This window comes from Saccostrea echinata, unplaced genomic scaffold (genome assembly GCF_033153115.1).
Source record: "Saccostrea echinata isolate AGI-Se365-2 ecotype Australia unplaced genomic scaffold, CSIRO_AGI_Sech_v1 ptg000025l, whole genome shotgun sequence".
Classification (NCBI taxonomy): Eukaryota; Metazoa; Mollusca; class Bivalvia; order Ostreida; family Ostreidae; genus Saccostrea; species Saccostrea echinata.
Window position 1 is genome coordinate 19,609,087 of NW_026889774.1, and position 24,547 is coordinate 19,633,633.

The window sequence follows — 24,547 nt, forward strand, 5'->3', positions numbered from 1 at the left end:
AATTCCAATTTCTACAATATTTTTCAAAGCAATAAATTTTAACTTGTAAGTGTTGAGCAATCAATACTGTGTCATAGCCAAATAAAAGTGCAAATAATTTGAAATATACAATTAAATGTTGTTCACACCTCTGTGTGGTGTTTCTTTGGATCCAATCAATGACCATAAGGAAGCAAATTGGTGATAATATGCATCCTTGCCTTACTCCAGATTTTCCACTGAATGAGTCTGATATTCCATTTTCCAGGATGACACTACATTCGAAGTTTTAGTAAAATGTTTTCATGACATACTTGACATATAGCGCTGGTAAAAAGTTTTGTACTTCTTTTGAATATGTTAAAAATAAAAAAAAAGATGACAGATTTTTCTCCCTATCTGACGCCATTTTTGCAGTTAAAAAATCAGAAACCTCATTATCATAAATTATTCTGTACTTGATTTGATTATACATATTTGTAATAACATTGTACATTTCCCCATTATTATTGTTTGAAAACAGGGTAGGGATCAGATGACATGGAGGAGTAAGCATTCCCCGTCGACTGGTCACACATGATGTGTCCCTTGTCTCATATATAAAGACAACTTTTGTACAAAATGATGTTAATGTAATTTCCCTCTTATTTTAAATATGCACTCGTACGTCTCCATATACGTATTTTTTATTTTATTTAATTATTACAATTTTATCCAACTTTTTAATAATGATAATAATAATAATTATGACGACAACAACAATTATTATTGTTACTGCTGCTCTTTCTATTATTTTTGTTGTTGTTGTTAATTACTAAACAATATATGTGTATTAATAGACGAAGTTATGTTTCCTGTAGTTTTGAAAAAAAAAACAAAGAAGTTTATTTGCAACCCTCACACACATAGATATACTTGACGTATTCTTCCGAAGTTTTCTTATATTATTTCATTTATCAGTACATGTATAATTTGAAATAAAATACTGCAAATTTCATTTTTTTTTTACATCTATTTATATGTGACCGCAATGCCAGGTTTCATTTGAGTATATGTATGTCATTTCACGGAAAAAATATATTGACATACAAACCCTCATTGACTTATTCCACATATCTGATCAGCTGAGTTCGAAAGAAAGAGATATGTTACCCCTCTCTCTCTCTCTCTCTCTCTCTCTCTCTCTCTCTCTCTCTCTCTCTCTCTGATCTTTCTTTTTAGCTCTATTGGTCAGGGACCAGAAGAGCTTATGCGATAGTAAGGTGTCCGTCGTCCGTCCGTCTGTCTGTCTGTCTGTCTGTCCGTCTGTCTGTAAACAATTTTTCAAAACGCTACTCCTCCTACAGTTTTGGTCCGATTTCAATATAACTTGGCACACAAGTAGACTACACTAAGATACATAATTTAGTGCATCGGTTTTTGATTTCGATGGCCGGTGTTGCCATGGTTACTAAAAATAGAAATTTCTGTGAAATTCCTTTAAAACGCTACTCCTCCTACAGTTTTGGTCCGATTTCAATATAACTTGGCACACAAGTAGACTACACTAAGATACATAATTTAGTGCATTGGTTTTTGATTTTGATGGACGGTGTTGCCATGGTTACTAAAAATAGAAATTTCTGTGAAATTCCTTTAAAACGCTACTCCTCCTACAGTTTTGGTCCGATTTCAATATAACTTGGCACACAAGTAGACTACACTAAGATACATAATTTAGTGCATCGGTTTTTGATTTTGATGGACGGTGTTGCCATGGCTACTAAAAATAGAAATTTTTGTGTTATTCCTTTAAAACGCTACTCCTCCTACAGTTTTGGTCCGATTTCAATATAACTTGGCTTTCAAGTAGACAACACTAAGATACATAATTTATTGCATTGGTTTTTGATTTTGATGGACGGTGTTGCCATGGTTACTAAAAATAGAAATTTCTGTGAAATTCCTTTAAAACGCTACTCCTCCTACAGTTTTGGTCCGATTTCAATATAACTTGGCACACAAGTAGACTACACTAAGATACGTAATTTATTGCATCGGTTTTTGAATTCAATGAACGGTGTTGCCATGGTTACTAAAAATAGAAATTTCTGTGAAATTCCTTTAAAACACTACTCCTGCTACAGTTTTAGTCTGCTTTTAATATAATTAGGCATACAAGAAGACTATACTAAGATACATAATTTATTGCATTGGTTTTTGAATTCGATGAACAGTGTTGCCATGGTTACTTAAAATAAAAATTTTTGTGAAATTCCCATTAAACATTACTCCTCCTACAATTTTGGTCTGATTTCAATCTAATTTGGCACACAGAATACACTACGATACATAATATGCATTTCTGTTTTTTTTTTATTTGGGTGAATGGTGAATGGTTACTAAAAATAGAAATTTCCCTAAAATACTTTCAAAACGCTACTCCTCCTGCAGTTTTCATTTGATTTCAATATAACTTGGCACAGAAGTAGACTACATTTAGATACATAATTCTATTTATTGTTGCATGTTGCAAAGTTGCAAATCCAAGTGCTACTTTTCTTTTGTTATACAAACAGACCAGTAGAGCTACAGTCTCATCAGAGACTTCTGGTTTATTGTATACTGTACATGTTTATGCATAAAGTAAAACAGCATAACTTATATCAAGAGCATAATTCAAATCAGAAGTAGATTTATTACTGACAGAAAAAGTAAACAGTCTTTCGCTGCATGCATTTAATACATAAAAGTAATACAACGTCAACTTTACAGAACATTTTTAAAGCATATAATCAATTCATCAATGTATGAGTCAAGGAAGGATATTTTTTCATAGATAATGTTCTATTTAATTTATAGTCATCTTATTAATTATTCCAGAGCGTCTTCATGCAACTTGTTGATATGCCGAGGTGATTTGGAGGCGTCAATTACATGTCAATTTCTTGTCAGTTTCTGGATCAAAGTGATGGAACACACCTTACGATGGTGACAGCAATTGCTGAAAATATATTGTTTACGATTATTATTCAAATACAAAAGATCTACAATTTTTATGGTTTTAGGAGCGGATTTACAAACAATAAATTAAATGTTTATACATGTAATTTCTTGAGTTCTCCCTCTGTCTACTTTTTGAATGTGCATGGTAGTTATACCTCACTATATTTGAAAGTTCATGAATCAAACGTATATAAATAAAAAAAAAAGAATAGCATAACATTCATGATAATGAAAAAAAAAAGAGAGAAAAAAAACACGAAATTGTCAGATTTTCTTCCAATACATGCATGCATGTCAATTTTAATCACTTCTTAGGCTTCATATGTATGATACCAACTTAACAAGGGTGGCGTTTTCTAGGGGGGTCCAAGGTCACTTTTAGTTGCTTTAGTATATACATTTATTACTTCGGCAAATCCCCCCCCCCCCATCTAGATCCATTTTATATTACTTGAGCTTTGTTAAAGCCAAATATTAGATAGTCAGCAATTGTTTAGAATATTTCTTATATGTTCAAACCAACCGATTTTCCCTCCTATTTCTTGGTTTATAAGAAAGCTTAATTTCTTTTTTCTTTCTTAAAATTTTAGATGAATCCTTTCTATAATTGCATTATTTGAAAATCTCCTAACTTTACATCCATATAACAATATAGGCTGACAATTCTGTGAAGAAATGTTTGATTTCTTTAGCCCTAGTCTACTTTTTAGCCCTCTACTTTTTAGCCCTCTGTCTACTGTTAAGCTTTCTGCCCACTTTTTAGCTCTCGGTCTACTTTTTAACTCTCTCTCTCTCTCTCTCTCTCTCTCTCTCTCTCTCTCTCTATTTTTTTAGCCTTCTGTCTACTTTTTAGCTGTCTACTTTCTCTCTCTCTCTCTCTCTCTCTCTCTTTAGCCCTCTGCCTACTGTTTAGCCCTCTGTCTACTTTTTGGCTCTCTATCTACTTTTTAGCTCTCTTTAGCTCTTTGTATACTTTTTAGCTCTCTGTCTTCATTTTAGCCCTCTACCTTTTAACCACTGCCTACTTTTTTAGCTTTCTGTCTACTTTTAGCCCTTTGTGTCTACTTTTAGCCCTCTGTCTACTATTAAGCCTTCTGTCTACATGTGACTTTTATCTCTATGTCTACTTTTTAGCCCTCTTACTACTTTTTAGCACTATGTCTACCTTTTAGCCTCCTGTCTTCTTTTAGCTGACTGTCTACGTTTTGGTTCTTCTTTTTAGCCCACTCTACTTTTTAACCCTCTGTCTAATTTTGAGTGAAAGTAAGTTACGGTTATGCGTAACTATATATATGTAATTAAATGAATTGAAGCATACAAAATTAAGAGAAAACGATTTAACTTTTCAGATGTGTTTTTCATGCATGCATGTCAATTTTGTTAAAGACTTTATTTATTTGAGTGTTTAATATCTTGCTATAATTAATTACAACCATAAAGTGTATATTTTTTTAACTAGTTGTAGAAGTTAAGTGCAATGGAAATAAAATATCAATATGAAATGAAGGGTACATACGAGCAAGTTTGAAATGTCAACATTATTTTCACTGAAGATAGAGGTAAAACTGAAAATCAAGTAAACCTAGCATACCACACGAGGCCAAAATTTCAAGATAAAAAAAAGTGTTGGAAAAAAAAATTTATAAAGGAAACATAGTTAACAATATTAGAAAATCTCTCTTATCAGTGCGATAATTCCCTCTGAATTCGGAGTAATGGTAATTAAAATTACATTTAAACTTATTTATGAGCTATGAAATTACTTTATAAGTACTGTTGTGCATATATCGCATCAAAAATAATTTTCCATCGAAAGAAATATTATTTCTCTTACCATTGAAATTTATTTACTTATTTTAACATTTTTTTTTATTTTTAGTTTTAAACAGCTACATTAACTTTTTTGACATAAAAAATATACCTATATACTAGTATCTTGCTGTATCTTAAAGTTTTATGTTCTTCACGTCAATAGACTTGTATCGATGGATTAGAATAAAAAAAAAAACACATCTTTTTTTTTACCTAGTAGCAGGAACTCCATACCCCCCCCCCCCCCCGGAAAAAAAAAGAAAATAGAAAAGAAAAACGAAAAAGAAATAATGTATTGAAAGACAAGAAATACCTTTCAAACAAAGTAGCTGTTGATTTTCCTTCATCACGGATATAGGTTCACCATTGTCTTCTTTTCATGTAATTTCCTCTGTACCATAGGACAAATTTTAGATGTTGAGTATATTTCTTGGATATTTTTGCAATATTCCTCGCTAAATTCGGAGCAGTTAAACACTGTCGACGACTTTTCTACGAGCAAATTTCCGAAATTTGGTAGAACAACCGACATTTTCTCTGTTTTTTTGTTTTTTTTTTAAATAATATCATTAAAGAATTTTGTATCACTTGCGTCAGTTGTAATTATCAAAGGAAATGGTCCCAAAATCCAATTTATATTTCATTCAACGTTTAATTAACTCTTTTAATATGCACGTCTTAATTAATCCGTTTTTTGCAGTTGTATATTTCTCAGGTCTAAATTAGATCAAAACCAACCTGTAAATCAGGGGGGATGATGTTAATTATAGTATTTGATTATTCAAGATGACATGGTGATCATCAAAGAAAATTGTTCGTGATCTTAGTTTAAGACATTCAACAAAAATAGTTTATACTCTCGTTTTAGATATAAAGGATAAAACACTGATATAATCCGGTAAGAGTCAACAATGCCTACAAAGACCAGAAACGTCAAAACGGTAGCCACAAGCCACTTAATTGACCAGGTGGTTGACAGGTGCTACATAATAAAATAAAAGAATATATTGATCATCATTATAAGGCATTTTGATTGAGATTCATTTGATAATATCAAATATCATACTGAATAAATCAAGTATTCGATCAACGTTATAAAATAGGTTGTAGAAAATTTGATGTTAAGTAACATATAACAGTAAAGTAACAGATTTCTTATGTGTAGAAGGAGTATTTTAGAAAAACAATATAAATACTTTTCAATCAAAAAATTATGTGTATCACAATGTAAAACAGAAAACTGAATGATTGGGGATTTTTTTTTAATGTTGATCATGTAACTACCCCCCCCCCCCCACTTTCTTTTAGACCCATTGGTTCCGAGAAATTTTGATAATATTTTTTTTTTTAAAAAAGCTGGTTGACATTGCAAATCAATAAATTTAAAAAAAATATTTAAAAAAAAAAACGTACATACAAAGGAAAAAACAAAACAGAAATACAAACAAAACAATTAGGAGACTTTCCCTTTGTCGTTCTATATAAATACATGTACCAGTAAAAAGAGAAACAACCGACTATGTCAGCTTTTATTACAGAAGAAACAGCAATTAAGTGTCAGACATCTTTAGTTTAAAGTCACTTTTCATTTTGTGGACAGAGAAAAGAAAAAAGACTCACAGTAGCGACAATCGCTCACGTGGATGTAGCCAATTTAAAAAAAATCCAATACCTATCTGGAACAAAAACCAAAATTCACAAAACTTTGACAGTTCAGTGGGTAATAATTCCAAAATGGATGATTAGATACTTTAGAATTTGTTTAATATATTGTACACTGGTTTTGTCTATATAGTCAGCAATTCTTGTTTTTGCAATTTTCATAATTTATATCATATAATTTTCAAATAACTGACATAGCCAAAAACTACATAAATAACAAATTCATATTTCAGAGGCTACAACTCCAACATTTAGAATCAAACAATGAAATTTGGTAAACAAGTAGTCTAGACCTTATTATACCATTTGATTTTGTCATTACGATTACGTATACAACTCCAATAGTTTTCAAAAAATTCTATTTTCAAGACGTCAAAAACTACAAGTCACCAGAATTTTACATTATTTTCAGGCGCTGATGAAGTCTGATAAGTAACTAAATCATACCATTTTGATTATTTTCACCCTTGCCAGACTGTGCCTATATGCTATCATTTCTGAGCTATTAGAGAGAAAAAAATGCATATCGCTCTTACGTTCTATTTGTAGTATAAGTGCATGGCCTTAATTTTTGAATCAAAATGAAAAGTGTACAGATTTTAATGAAACTTGCTAGATAGCTAGATCATTATTCCCTGCAAGATTTTGCCTGTCTGCATTAATGTCTGAGTAATAAGCCCCCTCCCCCCCCCCCCCCAATGCATATCCCTTAATGTTCTTTTTATAGAAACAACGACCTTGTTAAAATGAAAAGTGAGTCTTTTGGAGAAGACATGCCCCACATTATTTCTATAACGTTTCAGAAAAATCTGCCCAGTAGTTAATAAGTTTACGACGCCGACCACGCCGACAGACGCCAAATGATGTCGTGTTAAGTGGCATGTTAAGCTCACTTGTTTTGTTTTGAACATATTTTATTGAAAATCTGGGCCAGCTGAGCTAAAAAAAATCATAGCTAATTCATCTTAGATCAGCAATATTCTTAATGTAGTAAAATAAATTTGATTTGGTCATTACAGAATCCAGTCTTAATTTTTAAGAATATACTATTTAATTGAGACCCTTTGGTTCAAAACTGCAACATCATTGTTTTGTTGTAAATTGACAGTTCTTGCATCAAATACTACTTAACTAACTTCAAAAAGTCTGAAGTTTGATATACATCAATAGTTATTTTGAATCTTGCATGCAAAATATTGACAATGCACTCAGTAAATGTCTTCTCCGAAAGAGATAGAGAAAAAAAAACCCAAAGATTGCCTATTTTTTAAAATAAAAAATGATCAAGACGTATTGTCATTAATTAATGAAAGTATGGGTCCAATAGGTTCAAGTTTTATTTCTGTTTTAAAAAGACAAATAGATACAAATGCATGTCCCCTGTATATAGAAAACGTGTTATGGATTTTTCAATAACTTTGAATGAATCCAGTAGTACAAGTTTGTACATGTAGACAGTTGATAAATTTGGATAAGTTATAAGACATCTGAAAGTTTTCCTTGGTGTTTCTAATTTAAGATAAATTCATGAAATAAGTTTATCAAAGACCCTAATTAGTGTTTATCGTATATGACCCCATGTATTTAAATTTATTTTTTTCTTTTTATTCTCTCTAACATTATTAAAACAGACATAATTCTCTCATTAAGAAATTTACGAGCTCTGTGTTTTGTCAATAGGAAGATACCCCACCCCCTTCTTCAAGTGTAATTTTCAAGCCTCTGTCCTCTTTAGCTCACCTGAGCCAAAGTCTCAAGTGAGCTTTTCTGATCAAAAAGTGTCCGGTATCCGTTTGTCTAGCTGTCCGTCTGTCGTGTGTTGTCTGTAAACTTTTTACATTTTCGACTTCTTCTCCATAACCACTCGGACAATTTCAACCAAACTTGCCACAAAGCATCCTTTGGGTGATGGGGATTAAAGTTTGTTCACAGGAAGTGTCATATCCTTTTTCAAGGGGAAATAGTTAAGAATTCTTGAAAATTTTGTGGCATATTTTAAAAATCTTCTCAAGAACCACTGGGCGAGAAAAGATGAAACTTATGTGATAGCTTCATCACATACTGTAGATTCAAGTATGTTCATATCATGACCCCCAGGGGTAGGGCGGGGTCACAACAGGGGATACATAGGAATACATAGGAAATATCTTTTAAAAATCTTCTGAAGAACAGCAAAGTCATGATTAGTCTTTTTTTGCTTATTATAAAGTTTGTTCGTGTATTAAGAGGCCATTTCAGTAAACATTGAGCAAACAACACAGCTCTTCATGCGATATAATAGGTAAAATCTAATAAAAATCAATCACAAATTAAATTTTTTCCTTATAAAACAGAAAAATATATTTCAAAGCAATTTATGAGCCATATTATAAAATTATACATGGAGTTTGGATGTAATATACACGAATTTTAAAAGGATAGACCAGTCCAAATATTTATGTAATAAAATATAACAAATGCTCTGGTTGCCATGGAAACAAGAGGTCATATGCCTGGTAGATATATTGTTTTGAAAGACTATTCAAACCCATCATGTTCACAAAATTTGAGCTAGGAATAAAATTTTCCACTTTCCATGTTTATATAGTGTGAAGCTCAATGCTTACTGACATGGCCTCTTAACTGCTTATTATAGATACCACGGAAGTCAATATAATGTACGAAAAGTGGAAGTGGGCAGTTGGCAGTCAATAATGAAATTACATAGGATGTGTCAAATTTTTGTCAACCATAAAGAGTAATCAATTAAAAAAACTAAAATGTAGAAATATATATTTGTATTCAATCAAGTGATATTATTATAAAACTAAAAAGTTACAAATAATTCAACAATTCTCTGTCTATAGTTCGTTTTACAGGTGTCTCAAACATCAGCCAAACACACGGAGAATAAATGAAAATGTCTTGTTTGTCCTTTTCTTCTTTCCTTTCTTCTCATCTGTGAAATTATCTCTCTTTCCCTTCTTCTGAAATAATCAATTTAGTACATGGTTATAAAGTTTACAATCGGTGAAAACAAATATTTCAGTTTTAAACAAAGAATTGATTGATTCTTTCTTTAAAGACATAGCGTTTAACATGTCACATTCGATATTAAACATGGACAGAAACTTACATTCTTCTGAAGAAGTGGGTGGAGCCTAGATTGTATTTTTGCTATTTTGATACTGCTCAACTAAAAATGAAACGAAAAATATCATTAATACGCAAAAATGATTTATTTGTAACGCTATGATTTTAAAAAGGATTAACTAATAAAATCTAAAGCTGATTATTTTAAAGTGATTTAAGTAATTAGGGAACTTAAACGGATGACTACTGAAAAATTATCCATACTATAAATTACCATTTTATCACCAAACAGAGAATCGCCTCCAGTACTAAACTGCATCATAAAGGTATCCTTTTCCCTGGTAGTATTCCTTTTGGCGCCATTTCCATGTGGCTCAGATTTCTGAGAAAAAGAAACCAAATATCATGAAATTAATTATTAACATTTGATAACGTCTGTAAATTCTGGTAATGTATACTTTGAAGTTTAAGACAATCCTTTGAAGTTTAAGACAATCAATTCATTTTATTACCCTAAAATTGAATCCTTCCAGAACTAAAGGGCTCGCCATCAATTTGATATAAGGATTTCTATCATCTTTGTCCTAGAGATATTACAGAGAAGAAAATTAATTAAAAAAAATAGAAATGCTAAACACTGCTAATGATGGACTGGACATTGATTTTTTTTAAATTTACATGTATATAAATCCATAATGTAATAAAAACGAAGTCAAAATATTGAATGTGTGGACTCACCTCAAAGCCTACGCCATCCCCCTGATTGCACTGGGCAGCAGTTTCTTTCTTGTTCTCCATGTCTTCCTCCTTGAATAAAAACGACAAATTTATGTGTATAAAACACGAAAAGTCTCGGAATTAACGTTTTGAAATTCATTCAAATTTTCAATAAAGACATTTGTATATAATAAACTTACAACTAAAATATCGAGTTTAAGTTCAAATTTCTGCCGACTCCATTGCCTGTTGAAGTAGTAATGCAATGCATCTTCAGGGGCAAATGGCTGAAAATTAAAAAATTAGTGAAACTAAGCCCATGATAAAAAAAAAAAGAAATATATCACTTTATACAAGCGTGTTTTGTAACTTTCAGTACCTCCAGATATGGCAGTTTTCTTTCGAGCCATTCCACGAGTTGTCTCCCGTCTTTGAATTCTGGCTTTGTTCCATTTTCCCGAACCTTTTCAGTTTTTTTGACTGTGCCATCAACGTAGTCATCTGTCAAACTAACATCTTCGTCCTCTTCAAATTCTTTTTCCTTTACATAACAATGAGAGATTTGCTTAAATTTCACAAACGTTTTATGTATAAAATGCTGACATTTTATCAATAGGGTCAATGTAGACTAGGTCTCGGCTTATGCTAAAAAGCATAAGCACTGGACTTTAACGCAAGAATAAAATTAAGAAACTAGCTTACAAGTAAAGGTTCCATATCGGGAAAATATCTCTGTCTACTCCAGCTCCGAAAATAGTAGTAATGAACCGCATCACTGGATTCAAATCGCTGAAATATTACATTTTATAAATAATCATGAAATCGAGAAATAAAAGCATTTAAAATTACTCATAGTCATAAAATGTAACATTTAAGGTTCTCATATAAAGGCATAGTGAAATACGTATTTCTCTATACCTCTAAATATGGAAGTTGTTGATCCAACCATTCTAGATATTCTGTACCGTCTTTGAATTCAGACCTGGCATTGTCTATCCAATCACTATCGAAATCCAAATTTCCAAAATATTCCTTACTCTTCTTGTATTTGGGTTCCTGTGATGCATTAAAAATATGTCATTCAGTAATTAAAATTTAAATATATATACATTTACATATACATGTACATAGTTTAAGTAGAGTGCAAATGAAATACTAGTAGTTACCATAATGGTTTCACTACTTGAACAACTTCAATGTTTTGCCTCCGTTGTGAAGTGTTGCATTCTTCCTTAGAAGTTATTGTGACGTCACAATGCAAAGACGTCGAACCTTTACACAGTCATCGTGATTGTGACGTACTTTATCATGACGTCTGAGCTGATTAGAGAGAACTTTTATGTTAGCACACCAAAACTTGGAAGATGAATTTTTGTGAAAAATTATCTTTTACTTCATGAACATTTTTATAGATACTTGACGTAATAACCTAGCATTTATAATACTCTGCTAATGTTGCATGTTAATGGGGCAGTGATCACACTCAAGCTCTGAACAAGCTACATGTATGTAACGTCACATGTTTATTTCGTTGACTATCTCTGACGACGTGTGACTCAATTTTTACACCGGAAATAAGTCCAATTCATGCAAATTAGAATCCCCACCCAATTAGACATTTATTTCTTAACTTAAACCATTGTATTTGATTTAGTGTTTTGCGTGTCTTATTGCGGCTACTCCTGTAAAGTAGTTTTTACAGTTTATTCCAGTTTCAGGCCAGATTCATAATGGGTTAAATCCAATTAAATTACTAATAATTTATTTCAGACTGATTGAACTTACATAAATCAATGTTATGTTCACATTGCAGTTCCTTTTGCGAGTTAAAACTTCACCTTAGCAAATTATGGCATTATAATCAAATAATTACGTCACAATCCATTCTGCTTAACGTTCATTGATCCTCTGCACTGGAAATGAGAGAGAAAACTCTACTAACTGGGAAAACTAAAATTCCTGTATAAAATTGTCAAGATTAAAGGTCGTTTGCCTCGCAAGGTATTCTGAAATTATGTGTATTTTAACATCAATTCTCTGTAAGGACCAAAAATGCTTGGCCACGCACTATCATGGAATTTTATTTTATGACTATAATATTAGAGAGTGCCCTATATAAAGACTACTGGTAGGTAAATTTTGGACAGTACCTCCTTGGTTTCCATAGCAACGGCTTTGAAATATTTTGTCATGGCAAAACTGACCTGATTGTCTTCACCATGTAAAATAATTCCGTGCTTCCTTAATGTAGGAAAGTTATGAACATAACATGGGTTTCATTTTATAGCTAAGTAATCAAAGTGTCTGTGCATCTAAATTTTATTCAATTTAACCCAAGGTTTTTAATATGATACAGATCAATTTACATGAATTTGTCATAAAAATGAATACAATGGTGCCTATTTCTTGATATGCGTATTTGAATTTTGCAGGCAATTGATATGCGTATTTGAATTTTGCAGGCAATTGAAACTTAGAAAAAAGATCTCTTTAGTAAGATCAAGCTTAGATCTAAAAGATGCAAAAAGATTTGAGGTGGGGAAATCAGTTATAAGTCACATTCCAATCCCCTCAAATTAGAACTTTTCCTAAAAATTAACCAAGAGTTATTTCCCTTTGCTGACTCTTTTGCACTGAAGACAAAAAATTAAACTGGTGTTATTTCCCTTTGTTGACTCTCCTGTATTGAAGTCGAAAGAAGTTTATAACAACATGTGGCAAAACAGACGCCAGAAAAATAAACATGAAACAATAACGGAAAAATGATGTGATTTTCAACTTTTTAAATTGGAATTCAGGTGTGAATGGCAAAGGAATTCATCAAATGAAGGAGACACTGCTTTCTCAGCATTCAACTTGATAATGATGTACAGGTCTTTATTATGATAATAGATTTTTAATGTCAAATTCACTTTGCAAAATATTGAAACAAATTTTATGAGGTCTGACTTGCATTCCCATCATGTGGGATTCCATGTACTCTAAAACCCATGAGAAAAATACAAGATGCAATTGGAGGAAAACAACAAGCAGAAGATAGGGCAGTCAGTGGGAATGGTTAGAACAACCCTAGGCACAGGTATAAATTTGAATGTTTTCAAATATTCATTTTGTATAAAAACTACATGTAAGAAGCTTTTTTCAAATAAAGTGACATAATTTTAAATTAAATAATTTTTTTTATATAATAGACTTAATTGGTCTATATTCAAAGATCACCATGTTAGCAGGACATTCCAGATATATATCTTATTAATATATTTGCATTATAGGAATTTTTGCTTGCTTCAGAAAGCAACTTACTTTGGCAAATCATAACTACAAAGTTTATCAAAAGGAGGAGAATATTGTAGAAGATGTAAGTTTGTATGTAATGAAAAATATACACAAGGCTATATAAAAAAAAATATATATTTTTGGTAACATTGTGGCGGTTCCAGGAATCTTGAAAAGGGGGGGGGGGGACCAGTGTGGTCTCGGGGTACTGGCTCAAGGCCACACCAAAAAAATTGATTTATTAAATCTGATGTATATTTTGGACACAAAGAGGGGGGGGGGGGGGCTGGGCCCCCCTCTAAATCCGCCATTGGTACAGTTTAAAATCTAATTTGGCCAAAAAAATAGTAGGTGGTGGGTAAAGATTAGTATCATTAGAGTTTTAATCCATTATCTTTTTCCATTTTGTACCTAGTATTTGAAAATGTTGTTTACTGAAATAAGTTCCAGTGAAAAGTTGAATAGCTAATTTTCTTTAGATTTTGGTTTATCTGCCCTTTGTAAAGGATCATAGAGATACAATAATAATTCATTTAATTTTGTTTTATCCTATTTATTATCTTTAATAATATTTACTAATCATTCCGTTTGTCTTATTTATTAGTGAGAAAAATGTTTGGAAAAGAAATTTTATAAAACAACCAGTGTTTAGTAACATTTTGAACAAAATATTATTTGGCAAAATGCCAATTTTCGAAGTTAAAAATACCGAAAACGAAAAAAATCCCCACTCCACTTTTCATAAAAGTTAAGTAATATTATTATGGTGTTTCTAAAATTTAAGGTGGTTTTTTTCTTGAATTGCCTGCATTTCTTGAAAGACTTCTTGAAATATAGGGTAAAAACGACCATTTTCAAAATGTAAGAATTTGGTCATCTTTGAGCCATCAATTGAAGAATTTGCAGGTGACTTGTAGAATTTTTTTTATTGTGTTATATAGTGCTTCATTTGTTCTATTCATATAATGTATGGATTATCTCAAAATAATAAAGATGATTAAACCACATGAAATCAAGTATATAGCATTTTTATGCTTGAATTGAGAGTAAATGGGGACAAAATCTATATTAGCCCGTTACCATGGCAACCAAGGTAGTAACTTTAATTTTGAATGTTGATTATGTCATACTGTATGGGCATTAATCAACTGAAAAAGTTTCATGAAAATCGCTCATGGTGTGTGCCACAGCCCTACAGTAAAATTTTGGTCCTTACAGAGAATTGATGTTAAAATGTTTACAAACCAGATTTCTTTCCGAAAATCATTGGCGTTAATGCTAACTAACCAACCCACACAAGTGCAAGTTAAGTCTGTAGTGTGAAACGGTCGTAAGTCAACTCACACACAGTGCAGACAATATCCAAGTTAATTAAGGTCTTCCGTTTCCAACGGAAGACCTTCTACTGATTGTGACGATTAAGATTATTAAGGTCTTCCGTTTCCAACGGAAGACCTTCTACTGATTCTGATGGTTAAGATTATTCTTATTATTCTTTTTTTTTTTTCCTAGACGCCAACTTTGAAGCTTCATATCTTCCTCATTTCTGAACGGATTTTGTTCAAATTTTCAGAGCTTTTAGACTTTACTAAACACTCTCAGAATATTGTAATACAGTTCGGAAATTACCTTCTGTTCACGAGTTATTCCCCTTTGATTGAAATTTTTATGCCTCTGGTTTCCAGACAAAGGCTCTGAAACTGTAATAATTGGAGCACAAAACCCTTTGAAATTGAAAAGAAGAAGCATTGAAGTTGTGCACATCGGTTTTTGTTTTTTGATTTTTGCATTAAAAATGGCGCTAGAGAGGGGTCAAAAGTTAGAACGCGGAAAAGAGCAAAAATTTTGACATATTTTCCTTTATATCTTTAAAACTAAAAATATTTTGTTAAAACATGTAGAATAAAAGTTGTGCATAATAGCAAGAGCTTTCATTTGATATCATTTAAAAGGGGCTGGCCCCTATAATTAGGGATCTAGAGCCCTTGAAAGTTTTCGCTTTATAACTCAGAAACGGTAAATATTTCGATATGGCTTTCGGAATTAAAGTTGTTCTTTAACACCTTATTAATCTCATACAAATGTTGTTTTGTTCGAGTATTGCGTAATATGTCGTAATATGTAGGTAAAAAGCAGGTCCCGTAAACAGGTAAGCGTTTTCAATCGGCAAGTAAATCAGAACTCTTCATGTGTATAACTTTAACAAACTTGCAATAAATTATATACCCTACTGTATTTTATGCTAATTTTCTTCTAAATAAGGTTTTAAACGTGTTCTGTGGTTCACTCATAAATTATTTTTTACAACTTTCTTTTCTTTTTTAATTTAGATTTAAAGGGAACACGTCTTCAAATAAAGGAAGGAATTAAATGTATCTATTAATTATTCGATGCTTAAAGTTTAATATTACTTATATTAAACTTTAAGCATCGAATAATTAATGAACATTAACTGTACGCATTTTACCAGTTTACGTTCTCCATGTTCACCTCGATGTTATGGTTATGTAACACAACCCGCGATCCCACGTTGCCGAGGTCACCAGTGTACCAGGCACCTGCGGTCATAAGCCATGTAAACAAAACAAACATCTGAGAAGACAAATCCATTGTGTAGAAACAACGATTAATGAAACATTATGTTTTTTTTATTTATATCGAATCTTTAAGATAACTTAATCTCATCTTTGATTTAATCTTTACGAATTTTAATCGCTTTCATCGACCTGGTCACTGTTGACACAACAATACGATTAAAAAAAAATATTTCTCTATCCCGTGTTATAGTATTCTATTTCAATTGTAATTGAAAAGGTGCTACGGCAAAGAATTGTATTTAGTGATACTTGTGTAAAGTATAATTTTTACTATCAGTCTCTTGTTTCTTCATTTAATTTTTCATTTAATATTAAATAAACTATATACGTAAAATAATACTTTTAAACAAACAATAATTCGCGCCTTCTTACAGCAGACAGTTTATATTCCGCTCTGTCTCTGTGTTTAACTTCAAAATTTGTAACCCACTCGTCGTTCACACGTGGCCGCAGAGATTAGCGAGCCGCGGTCATATCGGTGTTAAAAATTTAATGCAATGTGTACTCATAGCGATTAATGGAAAATTGTACATGTGTTTGAAATCATTTCAAATCTTAAATATTATTTAATTTCACTCTATCTCACGCTTATTTTTATCATTATCTCATCCGCCTGTGTATTTATTCATTTTAAGTTTTATGCATTTTAATTGCCGACTTAACCACTAGGTTTGCAACAATTTATTTTTCTGTCTCATGTTTTAAACTGCACGTACACATGCATAATAATTGTAAGTGGAGGTGACGTTTTCAATTCTCGGGAAAATCGAAAATTAAATTAATCACTTCTGAGTTTGCATTATTTGCTACCAAACTTACAATTGTATTGTACAGAATGATATACTTATGCATTTCTTTTATTTCGTCGAATAAACAGAATATCCCAATACACGATTTTACGGATACATGCTTGTAAGTACATGCAGTTTTACATGGAAGAGCGCCCAAAGTAAATACATCCTGAGCTTTCAGAATATACATGCTTGTGTACAAAGCAAACGGGTAATTCACAGATAAGGAAAAACAGAAAAAAAACATATCTCCATAAATTAAATACACAATCGCAATGATGTTTTGATTGATCAGCATACGGTTTTTTATCCTGCGTCCATGCATTTCGACTATACGGAAAAAAGATCCGATTCGGTAAAATTATAGCAAACGTGGTTGAAAATTGTCGGACTTTTTATCCAAATTAAAAAAAATGTGTTGGTCCTTTGAATGGTAATATATCCGAATAGTAATTAAACAGCCTATCAAATATATCACGGCGTCCATATAAGAGTGAAACTTTGTTTGGTAAATAAAGTGGTTCTTACAAATATGTCACAAATCTTAAACATCTAATTTAAATAATTATTTAATTTATCTAACAAATACTAATTTGGTTCTAAGAAAGCCACGCAGTTGTATACAAATATTCCAAAATAATCTTTCATGTTTAATGGACTGACAGGTGATCAAATTTCCTCTCATTACGATACGTACCCCCCCCCCCCCCTTTAAAGAATACAATGTTTTTCTTTAGAGCCGAAAATGTCAATCGGTTGGTTTGTTCAGGCACGTATACATATAGGTGAGGGCTCGTGTTGAATTCCGAGAGATATCCACAACCTATTTTAATGTAAACCAATAATCATACGCGACATTCGTTATTCGCGAATCGTCAAATGAATGAAAAACAAGGTTTGCAACGATTAATATCTGTGACTAAGCTTTCCTATTTTATAAACTTTTTAAGGTCTTTTATTTTATTTTAAAACTTAAAAAATGTAACGATTTAATGTGTTCATTGGAGTGGTCAATTGAGCGTCGAAGTGTTTACTAATAGTTTCTTTGGGTGAGGGGAGTTACCATTTTCGGTTTTTGCATTTGATTTCCTGAATTTTGCATTGCACTTTCGACAATTAATAAATTTCACTTTTAACATTTATTATTTTCATTCCTGATTTTTGACTATATTTCCAGAATTTAATGTTAACAAAATAGATGGAATTAAAATTTTGATAGGATATAAATGGTGAATGGCTGAAAATTTATACATTTTATAATGTACATGGTACTTACGGCCTTTGAGCAATAAGGGATGGAAATCGGAGAAAATGATCAGCATTCCACAGGTGAAATGTTAATGAAAAATGTACTTTTTCTTTGTGGAAAAGAGTGAAAGAGAATAATCTAAATGTGGATACTACACTCTCTTTATTTGATACATATGTAGGTTCTGTTCTTCATTATGGATGTGAGATGTGGGGATTTCATAAAGCCCCACATGTTGAGCAAGTACATATTAACTTTTTGAAGAAAATTATGTCGCTTCGAAAATCTACAAATAACTTAATGGTTTATTTCGAATTTGGTAGATGCCCAATGTATGTTCAAAGAAAACTTCGAATTCTGAATTATTGGTGTAATTTGCTCAATACAAATAATTACATTCTGCGGACATGTCATAAACATATGTGAGTATGAAGAACAACAGGGAAATTGTACAAACTGGTTAAATGCAGTTAGAAAGCGTTTTTTAAAACGCTATTTGGTTTGAGTAATAAAATCCTTTAAAAAGAATATTGATGACTACCCTAACTCATCTGGAAAATCTGCAGCAAAATTTAAAATTCTAATGAATCGATTTCGACTTCTTTATCAAAATTTTTCCCGAACTTTTCCGTAGACCTCTGGCTTTTCCCTTTTCTGTAACACTCGGAACTCGAGAGTTACCCGCTAGGTGTCGTTTCTGCATCACTTCCGTATAATTTCTACTTTGATATTTCCAAATCTTACATTTCTTACGTTTGACGATGAATACTCGGATTATTGTGGAATGCATAGGCAATTAAATAGCACGATTAAAGACAAAAAATATCTACCGAAACAAGATATAATAACATATTTTGGTGACATGTGGTAGGTATATGATATTTTAGGCCCGATATCCAAGAGAGGTCCAGTGTTAACAAAATAAATGGAAGTGACTTACCTTCTCTATTTCATAATACCGCGGGTATGATTTTTGAATAAAACGTTAATTCTACGGTAATTTTTGATTTTTCATATGGAATACATTGTAAATGTGTACTAAAAGATTAATTTATGGAAAAAGACGAATAAAAATATTCTTGGACCCCGGGGTGTGTATTGGGTGTATATTGGGGGGGGGGGGGTTCCTGTCCACAAGCACCTGTGCAACATTCAAGCTTAAAAGACCATTCAAACAATATATACAAATTAGGAACAGTGCAAATCTTTTGAAATCAGAGGTAGAATCAAGTGCCATGGATCTGTCATGTTGTAAATTTTGAACTTACCTGTTGTCAGTAAATACAAAATTTACATGTCATGTTGTAAATTTTGTATTTACTGCCACCCGGTAAATTCAAAATTTATAGCATGAGATCACTCATGCTATAGCACTTACCCCGACACGAGACCTTATACGGTCTCATCCAAAGAACCGCTCTCCACGTTTTACTACTTATCCAAACTGAGCATAAAACATTCTCAATGAATTTTTAAATCATTGTGTTGAACCTAACAAATTATTCCGACTCGCTGTATGGTCTGAAAAAACATGGCTGAACTTATCCATTCAGAAACTCAGACTGGGATTGCTCTTAACCAGTGTGTGTTATGGTCTTGATGCAAGGTCATTTGGTCGAGTCAAGGTCACTGACAGAGAAACTGTAATTTCGCTACCGTATTTGTACTAGTGAAACATTGCTGGTATCATGCAGAGTGTGACATGGCCTTGACTCAAGTTCAAGGTCACTAAGGATAAGATGTTTTGACTGTATGTATGGACTAAAAGAACATGGCGTGTCACTGTGAACTTTTCAAGTCGGTAACACACAGATTGGGTTTTATGACGAGAGTGTGACATGGCTTGTCATTTGGTCATTTGGAATGTTCAAGGTCACGTACATTCCTTTACAGTTTTTCCTAGCGAAATATTGTAAGTTGCTTCCCCTTACAAGATTGCTTACATGTATAACTTTAGAATGTTGCATGACCTTGACTCAAGGTCACTTCTTCCTTCCGCAGCTCCAACGGAAGACCTATTCGTTGCTTTGCAACGAGCTCGCTCTAGTTCTTATTATTCTTTTTTTTTTTTTTTTTTTCCTAGACGCCAACTTTGACACTTCATATCTTCCTCATTTTTAAACAGATTTTGTTCAAATTTTCAGAGCTTTTAGACTTTACAAAACACTGTCAGAATACCGTAATACAATTCGGAAATTACCTTCTGTTCACGAGTTATTCCCCTTTGATTGAATTTTGCATGCCTCCGATTTCCAGACAAAGGCTCAGAAATGGTTATAATTGGAGCACAAAACCCTTTGAAATTGAAAAGAGGAAGCATTGAAGTTGTGCACATCGGTTTTTGTTTTTTGATTTTTGCATTAAAAATGGCGCTAGAGAGGGGTCAAAAGTTAGAACGCGGAAAACAGCAAAAAATTTGACATATTTTCCTTTATATCTTGAAAACTAGAAATATTTTGTTAAGACATGTAGAACAAAAGTTGTGCATAATTGCAAGGGCTTTCATATTATACTATTTAAAAGGGGCTGGCCCCTATGATTAGGGATCTTGGGCCCTTAAAAGTTTTTGCTTTATAACTCAAAAACGGTTAATATTTCGATCTGGATCTTGGGAACAAAATTGTTCTTTTACACCTTTTTGATCTAATGAAAATGTTGTTTTGTTCGAGTATACCATGGGTATTGCGTAATACGTATTAGAAAGCAGGCCAGGTAAACAGGTAACGTTTTTCATTCGGCAAGGAAATCAGACCTCTTCATGTGTATAACTTAAACAGACTTGCTATCAATAATATACCCTGCGGTATTTAATGTTAATTTTCTTTTTAATAAGGTTTAAAACGTGGTTTATGGTTCACTATTAAATTATTTATTACAACTAGTCTTTCTTTTCTTCTTTTTTAAATTAGATTAATAGTATTCAAAAGCGGAGAATATTAAATCTATCTTTCTACGTTTATTATTACAACAAACTTTGTAAGTGATTTTAAACTGTATGCATTGAATAATTCACGATCATTAGCTGTATGCATATTACGGTCTCCATGTTCAGCTCGATGTTTAGTTATGTAACCCAACGCGCGAATCCCACGCCTTTGATCGAGGTCACCAGTGTACTAGCCACCTGTGGCCATAAACAAAGCTAGTATTTTTGATCGCGTATAATGTCAATTTTGTACAAAGAGCTATTAATTAATGGAAAGTTATGTTTTTGATTATATCGAATCAGTAAGATTACTTTACCGATCTTTTATAATCTTAATTCCAAACACTGGTGCATAAAAATCATTTTGAATTTTAATCGCTGTTTTTGTCTGTTCACGCAACAATACATTTAAAAAAAGTATTGCTCTATCCCGTGTTGTTGTATTTTAATTCATCTGCAATTGTAATTGAATGGGGGCTTCGGTAAATAATTGTAATTACTACGCATGCTACGCACATATTATTTTTACCATCACTCTTGTGAATGTCCATTTATTATTTATAGAATTAAATAAACATTAACATAAATAAAAATTCCTTCAAATATACATGTAATATAATTCAAGTCTTTGTAATATTGCAAACAGTTTCATCCATCTCTGCCGCTTTGTGTCTTAAGTATTGTAGTCCAGTCCTCGTTTGCATACACGTGGCCACAGAGAGCCGCGGGCACCTCGATGTTGAATAAATTATTTTTTCTACTTAACTTGTTACTGTATGCGAACAAAATGATAAACATGTAATTATTTATAGGTTCCCATTATTTTTTCTGAAAATCAGAACACATTTATCAGCTCTCTTAAGGTTTTACGGACACATACAATGTACACGCATGCAAGTACAGAACATGCACGTTTTATAAGTGCATATGCAAGAGCGCCCCAAATATATGCATATCGAGAGTTTGAAATACAGAAAAATTCTAAATCCCGTATTTTTTTTTTCATTATTTTTGCAATAAAATATCGACTACACTGAAATGATTTTATTGATTTACAGCATATATTAAAGTGAATTATAGGTCCGCTGAGTTGATCATGAGTTGTTTTTATAACGGGTAGTCCTCCTGGCCAGTCATCGTCACGGTTTGTAACATCGTAATTACACAGGTAAATGCTAAGATTTCAATCCATATATTTTCCATAAGAAATGAATTACCGGGAGATGTCTCGTTTTCTCTGATCATATATTAATTGGCAGCGTTTATGAACAGCTGTTAAAACACAGGCCTTTGTAAACCGGTAAATCACAAAAAAGAAAAATCCGAGACATAAAAAACAGAAAATATAAATGTCTCTGGAAATAACATTGCCTTTAGATAACTAAAATAAATTAATGTCCGCCGATTTTTGAATTAATCCGAACATTCATTGATGTGTATCGGTATAGTGTACCTGTACAGGCAGTGTGTATATTTTTATGAAGCCTTCGTCCAAACGAACAATATAATAAATCTTGAATGAATTAACTAACCTTTTCAGTACAAACACATTCGCCTATACCTGAGATCTAATCAAAATCAGATCTTTTTTACGGCCCGGAATTCTGATGGTCGCTGTATTTCTAATCTGATTGACTATACACGTACCTTTAACAAATATTCTTTAATTTTCTTCGGGACCCCTGCATCACTACTCAGGTCCTGTACCGACTGAGCTTCCCAGGCCGATATCCACGACCCAAACCATTACAGTTTAATTAATAAATAATTAATAAAACTTTTATTAACTAATATCTTCATTTTTTTTTTAACAAATTTTTAACTTAATTATAAGAAATCAATGCAGGTGCTCCACGTGTCAATTATTGTGATAGAGGTACTTACCACGTGACCTGATCATAATGCATTCATATTGGTCAACTCTGTGATGCATGTGTGTATTTATCAAACCTTTCAAACTCTTTCCTCTTGACACCATCTTTAAGTGTATTAAAAAGTCAAGCGACTTCCTGTCAATTTTGAATATCGCCACCGCACGTGTATTTTGAACTTTGATCACCAATTTCATTATTTTCATCAATAATAAATATCCTTTTAGCCTGTCATTTTCGGAATTTTAAAAACTAAACTTCACACAAAAAATCACGGACTTCTTGTTAAGTTATAATGCAAACAAACGACTGAAACATCTTGAACACAAGAAGGGTTGGTGAGGTGCATAACTACATGTATAAAATTAAAAAAGCAAAGGCGGATCCAGGGCCGGCGCGCCGGGCGCACGCCCCCCCCCTTCCGTTCCGTTTTCGAATTTTTTGTATGTAGAACTAAAATGTCCATTATCCTTGAATCAAGGAAAAAACATCTCTTATTTGTAAGAATTTGTCAACTTCTGGGGGCTTCGCCCCTGGATCCCCACCAGGGCTTTGTTATAGACCCTCTGGGGGCTTCATTGCAGCCCCCCCCCCCCGACCCCTCCCCTGCCTTCTACTTTGCCCCCCCCCCCCCCGTTATGAAATTCCTGGATCTGCCACTGCAAGGGGCGTAATAAACAAGAATAATATAACTTTGAAGGGATGTGATCATCGGTATTGGTACTTTTACCTATGATATATACACAAAGACTTCTAGATCTACACGACAGAAATAAAGCTTGAGCGGTAGCTCTGCTTTAAAACATGTATCTACTTTTCGGTACAATCATAGAAAATAATAAGTATTTAGCAAATCCTTGCTACAAAGCACAAACACCATAATATTAAACTTGACATGTAACTAAAATTATTCCATCAATAATCCACGAACATACATTGAAAGGATTATAAATATCTGTAGATATTAAAAAACAATTTGGAATTTAAAAAAAAAAACTGTCGGCGAGTTTCTTATTGCTGCTATTGCGTTGAACATGCCATTTGATTGACAATCTCTCTATATATGTAATATAGAATTTTTTGCATTATTTTCATTTTTTATCTTAATAATTAAATATTACTGATTATTTCTATTTTTATCAATATTTTGTACTACACGTATGTGTTTGTGGTTTAATTGCAAAGTTAGGCTGTAGATTATAAAACTATAACATATGCCAGGACAGACATTTCTACATGTTACTTTTCAAGGACATAGCATCGTTTTTGAAAAGGGGGGGGGGGGCAGCCAGAGAAAAAAAATAACTTACCTGAAAAGACTTCACAAGCAAAACCAAAATCGGAAAATAGCCCAGAATCCTATTTCCTGGCGGAAAGGGGTGGGGACAACGGGACAATACTGCAACAAAAAGTGGGGGCCAACGGGACTTTCAATGAACATTACTAAAGTAAAAAATTAGGTCTGAAAAAAGGGGGAGGCTGATGCTACGTGCCTGCTCTTATAGCTCATGCTTTATTTGATCTGCAATATCATAAGTTTGCTTGATTGAATATCTCGGATTCTCTCTTATCCTTTCTACAGCCTTTTAGTTTGACCAACTATGCAAAAG

General features: G+C 32.5%; 2 protein-coding genes across 2 annotated transcripts in view; both read right to left on the reverse strand.

The window, feature by feature from the left end:
* Nucleotides 1–24,547, reverse strand: part of LOC133192118 (small ribosomal subunit protein uS13) — a 105,534-nt gene that overhangs the window by 8,934 nt on the left and 72,053 nt on the right. The gene's annotated exons all lie outside the window — the stretch shown is intronic.
* On the reverse strand, nt 9,309–11,437 carry LOC133192931 (uncharacterized). Its single transcript, XM_061328935.1, has 10 exons — nt 11,394–11,437; nt 11,146–11,283; nt 10,930–11,016; nt 10,607–10,768; nt 10,428–10,514; nt 10,249–10,317; nt 10,023–10,094; nt 9,785–9,892; nt 9,554–9,613; nt 9,309–9,404 (listed from the first exon to the last, which is right to left on the reverse strand). The coding sequence occupies exons 1-10, from the start codon at nt 11,394–11,396 to the stop codon at nt 9,309–9,311; spliced, it is 882 nt and encodes a 293-aa protein (XP_061184919.1). The 5' UTR covers nt 11,397–11,437.

Excerpts from the sequence above, each read along its gene's own strand:
- LOC133192931 (XM_061328935.1), bottom strand. Across the intron at positions 10,769-10,929 it reads CCGATATGGAACCTTTACTT|GAAAAAGAATTTGAAGAGGA; the intron begins GTAAGCTAGTTT and ends TGTTATGTAAAG. Across the intron at positions 9,614-9,784 it reads CTCTGTTTGGTGATAAAATG|TTGAGCAGTATCAAAATAGC; the intron begins GTAATTTATAGT and ends TTTCATTTTTAG.